This window comes from Rhopilema esculentum, chromosome 10 (genome assembly GCF_057945365.1).
Source record: "Rhopilema esculentum isolate cy_ngs chromosome 10, ASM5794536v1, whole genome shotgun sequence".
In the NCBI taxonomy this organism is placed as follows: domain Eukaryota; kingdom Metazoa; phylum Cnidaria; class Scyphozoa; order Rhizostomeae; family Rhizostomatidae; genus Rhopilema; species Rhopilema esculentum.
Window position 1 is genome coordinate 12,595,263 of NC_142824.1, and position 13,410 is coordinate 12,608,672.

The window sequence follows — 13,410 nt, forward strand, 5'->3', positions numbered from 1 at the left end:
GTGATCAATGGACAATTCCTTTTGGAAAGGTAGCCCCCAGTAAGAGACCAGGAGCTTTTTCATTGGTCTCCCACATATGGAACTAAGTCTCCCAAAACAGAACCCTGGTCACAGTGGTGAACAATTCCAGTAAGAATTTGATTGTCTAGCAGTTACCTAGTGAAGGAAAGTTTTCACTCCCAACCTGATGCTCAGGAAGTTGGTTTTATGAAAAAGTGGGAACTTTAATTGTTGTATTGCTTATGCATGATTTTAAGACATATTTCAGATTCAGAATAAATAAGGGGTTGATGCTTTTCACAAACTATTAATCATGCATTTCAGTAACAGCAAATGACTAGTAAATGCATCGTGTAGGCCATTTGGATTGAAAATATTGCCTAAGATCAACTTCGTAGCCTTGTGCTTTCAACTCAAATCTTTCTCTTTGTAAAAAGCTAAATACAAACATTCCTGGGAATAAATTAGCACAAGTGTGGAATTTGCACCCCTAGACTGTTTTAGGCGTGTGATGGAGTGCTATTGGTGTTTTGTCTTATTTCTACGAAGGTTTAATTGCATAGTATATGGAACCTTCAAAAAACCCCATTCTTAAGTCATTTCTTCACTTTTCACACAACTTTAACAATATATATATCTCATGGCATTGCGATAAAGAAAAACTTATGAATATTGCCAGGGATCTTTTCTAAGTTTGAAGCTTTCCAGCATAGGCCTTCTGCAAAGGCTTTCATATAAAAACTGCAGCTCCTAATAATGATGGATGCCTGACAATATGGTATTTCGCCTACAACTAGCTCCAAATCTTTGTTACATATTGCTTATTGTCGTGGGCTTAAATAGTATAGCCTAAAATGTCATCGTTGCCCCATTTCAGGAAAATGGCGAGCTCCTCCGGGACCCTTGTACTTTTCTTGTTGAAGACGCCAAATTTAGGCCGAACACGCGAAACACGCGGAACACGCGGAAAAGTGAAATTTGCTTTAAACCTCTAGAATGCCAATACATAAACAGAGCAACAGAGCTCTTTCAAGAATTGAGATATAAGAACTTATTTTTATTTCTTATTTTTTTTATTAACTTATTTCTATGTTCTGACGTTTTAAACTCTGAAGAGTGTCAGACGAAAAGCTTTAGTTTACTAAATGTTTGCTTTTTTCAAAGCAACTTATTTTTAAAGGAATGAGATTTTGAACGAGGGTGAAAATCGAAAACGCGGAAAACTCGGAAACCTTTATAATCAGTCATATTTGCTAATTTTAATGACAAGAAAGGTATATAATGATAAAGTAAGCCTTTAATAAAGTTTATCACGGATTATGTGGCTGCAAGAGCAACTAACACCATTCAAAGCTGTGTTATGAATACAACGCAGTTTGTCTTGAACATCTCTTACGTTGGCACAAATCTTCCAATATTTTCACCAGTTAGACCGGGAAGGTAATGATGAAATGTCTCCGATTTGCTTTCTTATCAAGCACAGACAGGATTTTGTAGGAAAACTTCTTGTGAAATCGGCAGGGACCGATTTCCGCGTTTTCCGCGTTTTCCGCGTTTTCCGCGTTTTCCGCGTTTTTCGCGTTGTCAATTTTGTACGAGGGTGAATATCGAAAACGCGGAAAACGCGGAAACCTTTTATAATCAATCATATTTGCTAATTTGATGATAGGAAAGGTATATGATGATTAATTAAGCCTTTGATAAATCTATTGATTAATATGATGGACTCAGTTTGAAACTTTGAGTATGATTTATTGTTCACGGTCAATAAAACGAGAGGGTTCCTTGGAGGCCATTTCCCTACTTCCTGCAGAATCAAATAGACTCTTTTTATGCAGAGGTTGAATGAATGTAGTCTAACTTTTTGTAGAATAGTTTGCTTGATATACCCTTAAATATACCCTTAGCAATTTCCTAACAATATAAATTTTTAGAATGCAATTGTCCAAGATGAGCGCTACACATTGAACTGTTGAATAACATCTTTTCATGAAGTGGTTAATAACTATATAAAACCTACTTTCAAAAAGTGGCTGATAACTTTAAAACGATCTTTAAAAGCTTCGGCATTTATGGACAAACTCCCAAAATGTTACAGAAAAAGATAAAATATTAGCAAGGAAACTTCTTGACAAAAAAGTTTTGAGAATATGAGAAACATGATGAATAGGCCCAATAATAAGCCCTGTTGTGTGCTGCATCAGACCCAATTTGGCTCCAATTCTCCACTTGGTGTTTGGTTTGAACCAGGAAGGGATTATTAAAACCTGAAATAGGTAATGAAAAGGTTGTATAATAGGGGATGATTCAACAACAGGATCTGTCAAAACTCCTGATATAGTTAGCCTGTATGTTAATGTTGCCCATTTCTACATAATTTCGCTTTAGCTAAAGATTATGAAATAAAGAAGATAAGGGAGGATATCTTGGATCTGAGAATCCAATTACTGAAAAACTCAGAACACATTTTCTAAAACTTGGTATGGAAAAGTACTTGCATGGGAGACGTTTTTCATACCTGAATTAATTCTGTTTGTCAGTGAAAGACTGAACAAGGACAAAGTAGGACATCCATCAGGAGAGCATCTTACAGACATTAAAGCTTATGGAAGAATTTTACTATTCAGTTAATAAGACCATAAAAAGGTATTCGAGCTTTCAAAAAACTAATTAAGAACGGCCAGATTGACTTGAGGAATTGTTTAAAATAATGCGTAATTCGTACTAATTTGCCAATGCTGATGAAATGTGACATTCTTTGTAGTGGTTTTAGAGTGTATCTTTTTCAATGATGTAGGTAAATATAATGATATTGGGGAATTCATTGGTCAAAGCATTTCCCGTAAGTCCTCAGATACAAAGAACCCCAGATTGCGCATCAAATTTTTCATTGTTTTACAAACCACTACATGACAAAAGGGTTATGAATAACAAGGAAGACCTCTCATTTTGTAGAATTTACCAGCATAAACCTCTGCTGGACAATTATTTCAGTATGATTAATTCTAAATGCGCAGGTTGTCGGGGATGGAGCCCATCAGAATCTTTAGAATCACCGCGGAAAGATACAGAGGATGAAATGGAAGCAAAAGTCGATAAAATGTCATCTGCTGTAAAAAGTATATTAGAATGTGTTGGTGAAAATCCAGAAAGAGAAGGGCTTGTAAAAACTCCAGAGAGATTTGCCAAGGCCATGATGTTCTTCACCAATGGCTATACCCAAACACTTTCAGGTAAAATTGATATAGTTTTATCTTTAATGTCCAGTGGCGTAGCGTGAGCGCAGAACTTAGACATGCGGTAGAATATAATATACGGTTATGTTGAAGAATGAAATCGTGATTTCAGCTTCTTATTAATAAAAGCGGCAATTAATAATAATCTTGATAATATGATTTTGTCTATTCTCTACATTAATCTTGATAATATGATCAATCTAGGTGTCTATTCTCTACAACAGACACTCCGACACAGATTGGAAAGTGGATGGGGGGGGGAGGGGGGGGGCAAGGGAAAAATCATTACCCATGGGAAGTTTTTGAAAAATGCTCAATTGTTTTGCAAAATGTTATCACCTAATGCCCACCTAATGCAAGAATTGTTGATGCTATGATGCATGTGGGGATTCCCGCAGGTGGAGCTCTCCACATTGCGAAATTGTTAACACACTGCAAAAGTTTCTGCTCATTTGCTACACAGAAGATGACAGTCAACAAAGATGACAATAATGGGCTGTGAGAGTTGTTAGAATTGAAGATGCTTTCATGTGTAATGGTTTCAGAAAGTTATTCCCTGCAAATCATCAACTATTTGGCAAGGCTTGCGCTCAGGTCTACCGCATGCCCTGGTCGGTGAATTCCGACTATACTGGCAAGCCTTTTGACTTGAATTATGGAATGCAGATCATGACAAATAGACTATGACGGAAAGACTAGACTATTTTTCTCTTTTCAACAGTCACAAAAGTAAAGAAAGGAAAATAATTAGATTTTGAATGAGGTATCACGCAAAGAATATTCGCAAAAAGCAGCTTATAAGCAGAAAAATGTTGTGGATTATCAAACATATGGGAATGCTTGCGCTCAGGCCGACCGCAAGCTCCAGTCCGGAAAATTCTAACTTCTCTTAAAAGCTTCTCTCGAGCTGCACTGAAGCTGCACTGGAGCATCGCATGCTTCTCTTATTTTAGACTGGCAAAAAGAGTGATGTGGAGGGGCCTCAGTTTTTCAGATTTTTCCAATCTCGGAATTTTAAGCGATCTGTTCACTTGGAAAATAGGAAATGTTTGCGCTGGAGTTCACTGCATGCTGCTCATGACCAGAAAGAGAAACCGTTTATTGCGGAAAATGCTATGCATTGACTTTTACACTACAACGTATTTATTACCGATAGAAGTGTTGCAAGAATTTTAGAATTCGTCTACGAATTTTTTCGCTTGCGCCGCAAGCGTAGCATGCATAGACACTACGCCTGTATGATTATCCGGTATATAACAACGAAAGAACACCCGAACTCGAACTTCAATACTTCATTTCGTATTCTCACGCATAACATAACATAACAAACCGGGCGCATGCCCAACATAACATAAATACGAGGCTAATTACGTCACAACGCCACTGTTAATGTCATCGATAACCGATGATATCGAAATTAGTGCGATGTTCATATAGACTATATTCTATTAGTCTTTTCATATTATAAACACACCAGACAGAAAAGTTTGATCTGCGCGGGAAATGCGTTCCTGCGCAATAATTTTCATCCTTCATTCCGCCCGCGCATTATTAAGATTCTGCCGTAGATCTCGCGCACAATATTTGTTTATCTGGTCATGTTCCCTGCGAATATTCCACCATTCAAACTTCTGACTTCTGATAACAAGAAAAAAGAAAAAATACAAGGTTTCTTCGAAAGCCTTTACTTCAAATTCCGCGCACGATTTCGGGGGAAACGTTCGTTATCCTCAAATTTCAGAATTATTGTTCTGGCTTTCCCCGCGCAGTAAGAATACTGTACAGTCTGGTAAACACTGGTCTGATTATAACGAAAACTTTGTTATTTTGATTGAAAAAGTCTTTTAAGACCCTTGCGCAACCTTCATACTTAGCGGCAGTTTTCTTAATTACTTTAATGTGTTCTGTATTTTCAAACCATCTCGTCTATTTGTTGGAAGGGTAAGATGTGTTTTTCATAAAAACCCTTTTTAACTTCTGCATGCAAAAAAAACGATATACCAGAGTACAAAGTACGATATTAGGCCGGTTCCCGTCAGTCAACCGTTCAGAGTAAACAATAGGTTTTGCAGCGCGTAGCGGAGTAACAGTTACTCCGCAGTGATATTTGGGGTAGCAGTTACACTACGACGCTCCGCTCACTCATACGCCTGCATTCCTCTGCATTTGCGGTAAACAATGCAGTGTGGTTTTGTAAACCCATGCCTGAAATGCACCAGATTAAATTATTTGATAATCTTTTCGAAGTTGTGTCCTGTTTGAAAATTGAGAGATATGTGACGGTGCTCGTACAGGGCCGTCGCTAGTGGGAGGGGGGGGGGGGGGGGGGGTGATGCGGCCTCTGAAAAACCTCTCGGCGGCCTGTCAGATCTGCCCATACATACTAAGGTTCTATTCAAACGTTTTGAACTATATAAATAAATGAGGGTATCTCATTGCTGACTTGACTTCTAGAGTAAAATCAAAGAAGGTACTCAGGCAAAGAATATTAAAACATGAAAATCGAAGCTATGATTGATTGACGAGAGCATACTCTTTGATAAATAAAAATCAACTGCGTGAAAATGTCACACCCAAAAATTGATATATTTTAGACCACGCCCTAGTTTGTCGGCAAATTGGTGACGGGCACCCCCTAAGTGAAAATGTTTAGCGACGGTCCTGGGCTCGTAGAACGGGTAGGTTAATAAAATTTTTCCTCATTTTCTCCGGTACGTCATTAACGAGATACTAAAAATTTATCACGCTTAATATGACGTAGAGACAAGCTCCATGTTCTTTACTCTTACTTTTCGCTGTATTTCCAATTTACAGATATCATTAATGACGCCATCTTTGATGAACAACATGATGAGCTTGTTTTAGTGAAAGATATTGATCTATTCTCGATGTGTGAGCACCATCTTGTTCCATTTGTTGGAAAGGTAAGATTTGTTTTTCAGAACAAACCGTTTTTTACGTTTTCCGTGCTAAAAAGCGATATACCAAATTCCATGGCTCGTTCTGTTAACTTTTTCCTTCTTCACCAAGATACTATCTGCTAACATGTTATCTCCTACATAAAACACAACATTTTATCAAACGAAAAGTCAAATATGAGTGAAAGGGCGCCGGAATGACCAAAGAGCAAGGGGGGGGGGGCAGGCTTGAGTAAAAAAGCCTTTGAAAGATAACTCCCAGCTTCTAATAATTCCTTCTACTGACTGCCATTTTATTTCGATCTTCTGTAGGTATCTTGAAAATTGGCTAACTTTTGGCATTAGGATTTATTTTACGAATTTTGAGAAATGTCCTAATGAATTATAACTGCAATCAAAATTTCATGCGAATTGTTACAATTGGGCGGTATCAGAGGTACATAAATCAAAAGGGCACACTGGCCCCTCTTGCCCCTCCTATCAAAAGGCAACAGGAGTGGATCACCCCCCGCGCCCCCCTTCTCCGGCCGGCGTCCCTGATGATTGATATAAAATCATTTTAATTATCCGGCAAACACACAAAAAAGATCATCGAATTATACAGGATCGGACGCTACTATTTATCACATGCTTGTTTACAGATTTTTGCTTAATGGATATTTCCATAAATGTTTAGCCATTATTTTGCCTGTGCTAATCGCTCTATGAAAGGGGCCTTCAACATTAATATTTAACTTGGTTGTGTTTGAGAAGCTACCACCTGCTTTTCAAGCCCCAATGTCTGCCCTCTGTCACGCCCATTGCTGTGAGTTCTGCGAAAAGCATAGCAGCTTATTCAATCCATTTTACGTAATGTTAATCATTCATATTCATTACTTGTATGGCTTTTTATGCTCAAGTACCTGTTCAGCTTTACCGTGTACCCCAAAAGCCAGGTGTTTTGCACCTACATTATCCACAATTATCAGACATTATCACACAATAACCACCTATATTTTCAAGACTAAACCTTAATTGTTTTTTAATGTCCGCCATTTATCTGCCATTTCATATATCGATGAGCGCTAAAAAGGAAAGTTTTTAAGTTTAGCAACCCAGCTTTCTGAATGGTAGCACATTGACAATTAATCTGAGCCCAATAGGCCTGTTTATTAAGGAAGTTAAGATTTCTGGTACCGTTTGCAAACCAAATTTCAGGGGTTCTCCTCGAAAATTTTATATCAGAATGAAACGAACAGCCCGCGCAAGGGGCCTGCTAAAGTCTGTCGCGCCTTTACTGCTCGCCGTGCCTTAATTGCCCGTCGTGCCTTCATACCTGCTCTTCGTGACCTCCCTTCGTGCGCTCCATTCCCCGCGCTCCATTCCCCGCGCTCCATTCGTGCCCTCCCTCCGTGTCTTTCCTTTATGCCTGAACAGTCCATCGCGCATGAACTTGGTGCCTGCAATGCCCTTCGTTACTGAACTATCCGTCCTGCCTACCCCTCCCCCCTAAACGGCTTGTCGCACTTTTAACTGACCAACGTCCGCTCATAGTTGAACTACCAGAGGGCCAATCATTTTTTTTACTTTTCACGTTGTAAAAGGTTCTCAAATATTGAAAGGTACTCAATGAGCAATTTAATTGTGATTGACCAATTTGGGGGCAATGGAAGGGATACAACGAGGACATACTTTGTAAGAAATTGTGTTGGAAATGTTGTGTATTTTCATACAACTACACATTCTTTTTATAAGAATAAACTCAATAACATTTTTTTAGGAGGCACGACTATGGTGAAATTCATGCATCCATTTAAAGTGATAGCAAGGATTATATTTAATCGAACATTAAATTTCTTATCTATCTAAGTTTGTTTAGCGAACAAGAAAAGCGTGGTTTTCGCAAAAATTGAGGTACACCCGTGAAGCATGTGTTAGCGTACAACGTGCAATGATATAGAACTATTTTGAAGTTATTGAAGGGTCAGAATATGAAATTTTTAAGAATACCGAGGCTCGTCAAAAGTAAGGTATTTTTTAAAAAATTGTGCTGTGAAAAGATCTGTCGGCAATGCACTGTTTCAGTATCCTGTTTCAATGGGGAGAGAAGCAGTTATTATGGTTGCTTCTGCTCTGCACCCCTAACTTGACAGAAGTCCTCTTTTTATGGTTGAATAGTATGGAGCTCCATATCCTTGAGAGGGGGGGGGGGGAGGGCGGTGGTGAACTTGATTAGGAAAGGGAAGCGGGTGTGCGGAAAACCTTTTGCACTTTAAACCTGTTCCTTAAAATGTGTTTTTTATTAAAAGCAATTCTAACAGTATTTAGAAGATGTTTTGCCGAAGAAGGTTACATAACTTTACACAGTCTGGTGTGCTTTCCCATTATACACATGTGGTCTTTCATTCTATGTTGAGCACGATTTTATCACAGCTAAATGTGATTTCTGTTTGAATTTTGAAATAATATTGTTTTTTCATGTTGACATGCCTCAGTCAGAGGGATCATTGGCCGAAGCTTTCCTGTCCCAATGAGTCGGCGGTTTCCATTTCCTGCAGTTTTAATTGAAGAGATAACAGCACTACTGAAAACAACCTCTTCCTTCAGTCAATCAGCTGTTTCTTTCAGTTATATCTATACTTCATTGCTCCGTGATTCTCAATCTTTAAACCCATTTCTGTGATTCATGTAGTTTTAAAATAATTTTAAAAGAGTAGTTTTATATCAATTATATAACTAGTTTACTGTAAATGAATTTCTCTACGCAGACCAGTCGGATTTTGGGATATTTCACCCCGTATTGACATGCTTACTATAGTTTACCAATGACTGGCATCTATACATCGACAAAGGGGCTCTTTTCTGGAGTCACCTTTATCGACTCAGGCCCCTAGACATCTAAACTGGATTGGGGGGGGGGGCATGGATAGAAATATAGCTTTTTCTTTACCTGCGTAAATAAATACTGTCAGATCAAGCTGCGGTTATAAGGTCTTCAAACAAAATATTCTCAAATTATTGGGGGGCATTGCCCCCTGCCCCCCACCCTGCCAGTGCCTACGGGCCTGAGGCTTAAAGAAATCCTTTGATACTGTCGTCCTCGATATTCTCATGGCTAAGCTGCGTTTCTATGAAATGGAAGGCGTTGAACTTGACTGATACATGTCACACCTAAGTAAGGTAAATGGCAGCATATCAGAAATGCAATACATTAAATGTGGAGTTCCCCAGGGCTCCTGCCTTGGTCCACTCCTGCTCCTGCCTGTGATCTATATCAATGACTTGCCGTTTGCTTTGCAAAGTACCAAAATCACAATGTATGCAGATGACATAAGCATCTCCTATTCCTCGAAATCAATCACTGACCTTTGCAATACTATGTACTTAGATCTTCGGAATCTAAGTTCGTAGCGACAGGTAATAAATTGTCTCTTAATGTCAGAAAAAACACAAGGTATGATTCTTGGAACTGTGCCTAAACTCAGAAGACTAGGTTGCAATGATTCAACCAATTTCCCCATCTTTTAAAGAAATAGCGAAGAGATTGAATCCACGGGTCATTTAAAATATCTTGATCCAGCACTAAATTGGGCAGAGCAAACCAATGTTGCAATTGGGAAGGTTTCACCAGAAATAGGAATTCTCAAATATTCTAAGAGACATATCTTTCATTTAAAACCATCCAAAGAATGTACTTCAGTATGATCGATCTGCATTTTAGATATCGTTGCTCTGTTTGTGGATGTGCTGATGACACAACTCTAAGAAAATTGCAAAAACTACATAATCAAACAGCTCGTATCGTCACAAACGATAAAGATTATTGCCATTATTATCACAACTAGGGTGGTCAACTGTCGAAGTAATGATTGACTTCGATACAACGTGCAAAGTATAAAATGCCTTAAATCGTCTTGCACCTTCTTACATGCAGTCAATGTTTCACAAATTGTCCAAACCTTGTAATCGGACTTTACGTAATACCAGTACGTAATATAGATATCTATACTGAGAATATGCTTTCTTTCCAGGCTCACGTTTGCTATCTACCAAATAGAAAAGTCATCGGCCTTAGCAAGATTGCAAGGTATGGAGAACAATCACTAACCCCTGTCCTATAAATCACAGTAAATCCAAATATTCATATTACTGTTATAAAGTAATTTTTTAGCCCTGTTGATTACAAGCTATTTTATTTTGTTCTATGAGTTGCTCTTGATCCCGGGCCTAGGTTAACTAATCCCAACGTCACAGAGCCAATAATTTATTAACATCAAAGGGAACTATTTTGTGCTGAATGTGCCTTGTACTATAATGATGGATAATCCCTAAACTTAGTAGTCACAGTTTGATTTCCAAACATACTTCAGCTTTCCGTTTCTTCACGAGAATTCAAAGAGGTTTTTTGTGTATCTTGAAGATTGAAGTTTGAAAAGGGGTTGATTTTTCTGCAGGATAGTTGAAATGTACAGTCGACGATTACAAGGTTTGTATATGATGTTATGTTTTTTGGATATTATGATATATTATAATAAGCAATAGACAGGAATTTCTCAAAACTTGTAGGTGCAATCCAGTATAAATTTGAAAAGCCAAAATTTAGACTTGAAGTAAAGTTAATTTATATCTTGCAGTATTTACTGTGACGGAGCCCCGTATGCTGAGGTGAAAAATCATAAACTTTTTATTTTACAAATTAGATGTATTTGTATGGAATGATCCTCGTCATTGGGCGTTGTTCCTTCCCATTGATTGTTATCAAATTTTGCATCCCAAGATTCCTAGGGTCCGGCGGCTGGTCTCATCCAGCCTCTTTTCCACCTGGCGATCCAGCCTCCCTTTCTTGTTAGTAAGTAGATTCACGAAAACTGATTGTATTCCTTGCCAGTTAAGGCAGTATGCCCCCCATTGTTCTCAGAATCTCTTTTCATGGCCACGATATTCATGCATCGTTGGTTTAATGCACAACTAACCAATCAGAATAAAGAACTACAATAGCGTACTTTCCCTGAGCGAGCTGCTGTTAAGTTTGTTTTGGTGTCAAACGTCTGAGTCAACTTTGATGATATATAGCTTAGGCATTCTTTTGTCGTGTTCACCCACAACAACTAACGTCGGACGGACACTTAAAATGCAGAGGAAGACCCTCTTTTAAAGCAAGGCTTTCAAGTTAGAATTAGCCAATCAAGATGGGGACAGGCTGCCTTTAAACAACACTTTAGAAATTGGAACAGCATTCCATTTGTTTTTTTGACTTAGCGCAAATTTACTAAAATTCATTTGTTACCACTTTAAATAAAATCTGTCTCAGTTATACATGGAAATTTTTGCATCATCTCATACATTTTTGTTAACTTTGACATAACTGCATAACAATATTTTCTCCTTATCAGATTTCGCCGATTGTTGATTTTGTGTATGTTGAGTAATGCGTGGCAAATGCATTGTTTTTCGCTTAACGCATTCTAAATTTCTGAACTAGATTGCTTTTTCCAATGAACTTTGTGACTTCTCAGGATATGTCGACTCTTTATGTTATTTCTCTTCGATTTAGGCTACGCCAGTTTGTTTTTCTACAGGTAATTTACCAATAAACTGCAGTGAGACTTTCAAAACAACGACAATACTTTGGAACATGTTTTCTTCTTAAATTTGAATAAAATGCATTTTCTTAAAAAGACGCTCGCATTTTAGTTGCCATTATACTCAAACGAAGCTTAACATGTAAGTTAACTCGCGGTCGCAGTTTTCAAAATTTTCCTTGAGTCGCTATAAATTTTTTGCGAAGTTATATTCGATTCGGATTTGTATCTCGCCTGATTATTTATCGTTGCAAGATTAAAGTAATCTATTAGCGTATTTTGAAGCTATTTTAGATAAATACTTATTTTTCATCATCACACATGAAAATTCTTAAATGCTTGTAACGTTATTGCAGAGTTTTGTATCCGATCTCCACAGCTTGACTCCCACAAAAGCAGCGAGAAACGGCCAAATTTTATTCGACTGCAGTTGCTTTGCCGTGAATTCCGGCTTACATATAGCTATATATTGTTTGTAGCCTATATCTAATGTAGATTGAATTTAATTTCATATCCTTTTCGTTATAGTTCAAGAAAGACTAACTAAAGATATCGCGAAGGCAGTTTTAGAAGCCGTTAGTCCCACTGGCGTTGGGGTGATTGTTGAAGCCTGGTAAGTCAAATTTTTTATCACTATCATCTAAAAACTCAATTAAAATTGAAAAATTTAGTATTTAAAAAGGCATTGCACCACTTTGACAAAATGGCGGCCCAGTTTCAACCATCGTCGTTATACTTCTATTTGATATAACCAGGAATTTCATTTAAATTGTACTTGGAAAAAATAGCGAATTATTTAACCTTCCGAGCATAGCCCATTATCAAGTGAACGGGCTTTGCTCGAAACGTCATTATATTAATTCGTTATTTTGGTTATATTATGTCAAACTAAAAATTCGAATATGTGCTGTAGACGACCAAAAATGCTGCTTTGGCGGGAAAAGCTCACGTGATATTTTGATAAGTAGAATAAAAGTATGATGGTAATGTTCAGTAAGGAATTTGAATAAACCGAGTGGCAGTTAAATGTTGGAAGGAAAGTTGGTTGTAACCTGTACTCTAAAGATTTATAACATTTTGTTTCCATTTTTCCTGTTTTTAAAAGAAATACAGAAACTGTCACCCAGATAAGAATCAAGAGAACAGTTAGATATGTAATTGACGTCCTTTAAGGAAACTGATATTTTCAAGCACAAAGACAGTGGTAAAGAACCTTTGCAAGTCACAAGTTTATAGAAATTCAATCAGTTTCATTGGTACCAGAATTCGTCTCAAATGAAAATTTGAAAGCCATAGTACGTTTCAAGTAGGCCCACTATCGATAGTTACAAGTCACCAGGGGTTCACTATCGATAGTCTCAAATGGCCAGGGGTTCACTATCGATAGTCTCAAGTGGCCAGGGGCTCACTATCGATAGTCTAAAGTGGCCAGGGGTTCACTATCGATAGTCTCAAGTGGCCAGGGGCTCACTATCGATAGTCTAAAGTGGCCAGGGGTTCACTATCGATAGTCACAAATGGCCAGGGGTTCACTATCGACAGTCACAAGTGGCCAGGGGCTCACTACCGATAGTCACAAGTGGCCAGGGGCCCACTATCGATAGTCTCAAGTGGCCATGGGCTCGCTACCGATAGTCTAAAGTGGCCAGAGGCTCACTACCGATAGTCACAAGTGGCCAGGTGCCCACTATCAGG

At 38.1% G+C, this 13,410-nt stretch overlaps 1 protein-coding gene across 6 annotated transcripts in view; it reads left to right on the top strand.

Moving 5' to 3' along the window:
- LOC135687395 (GTP cyclohydrolase 1) overlaps positions 1-13,410 on the top strand; it is a 37,944-nt gene that overhangs the window by 3,329 nt on the left and 21,205 nt on the right. For 5 of the 6 annotated variants that reach the window (XM_065203943.2, XM_065203956.2, XM_065203951.2 and 2 more), the window contains 5 exons: positions 3,018-3,233; positions 6,051-6,160; positions 10,165-10,220; positions 10,588-10,619; positions 12,244-12,328. In XM_065203943.2, coding sequence (XP_065060015.2) covers positions 3,018-3,233; positions 6,051-6,160; positions 10,165-10,220; positions 10,588-10,619; positions 12,244-12,328 — 499 coding nt within the window. Of the gene's footprint in view, positions 1-2,540; positions 2,647-3,017; positions 3,234-6,050; positions 6,161-10,164; positions 10,221-10,587; positions 10,620-12,243; positions 12,329-13,410 lie in introns of all 6 variants that reach the window. The other variant, XM_065203965.2, reaches the window with a different exon arrangement.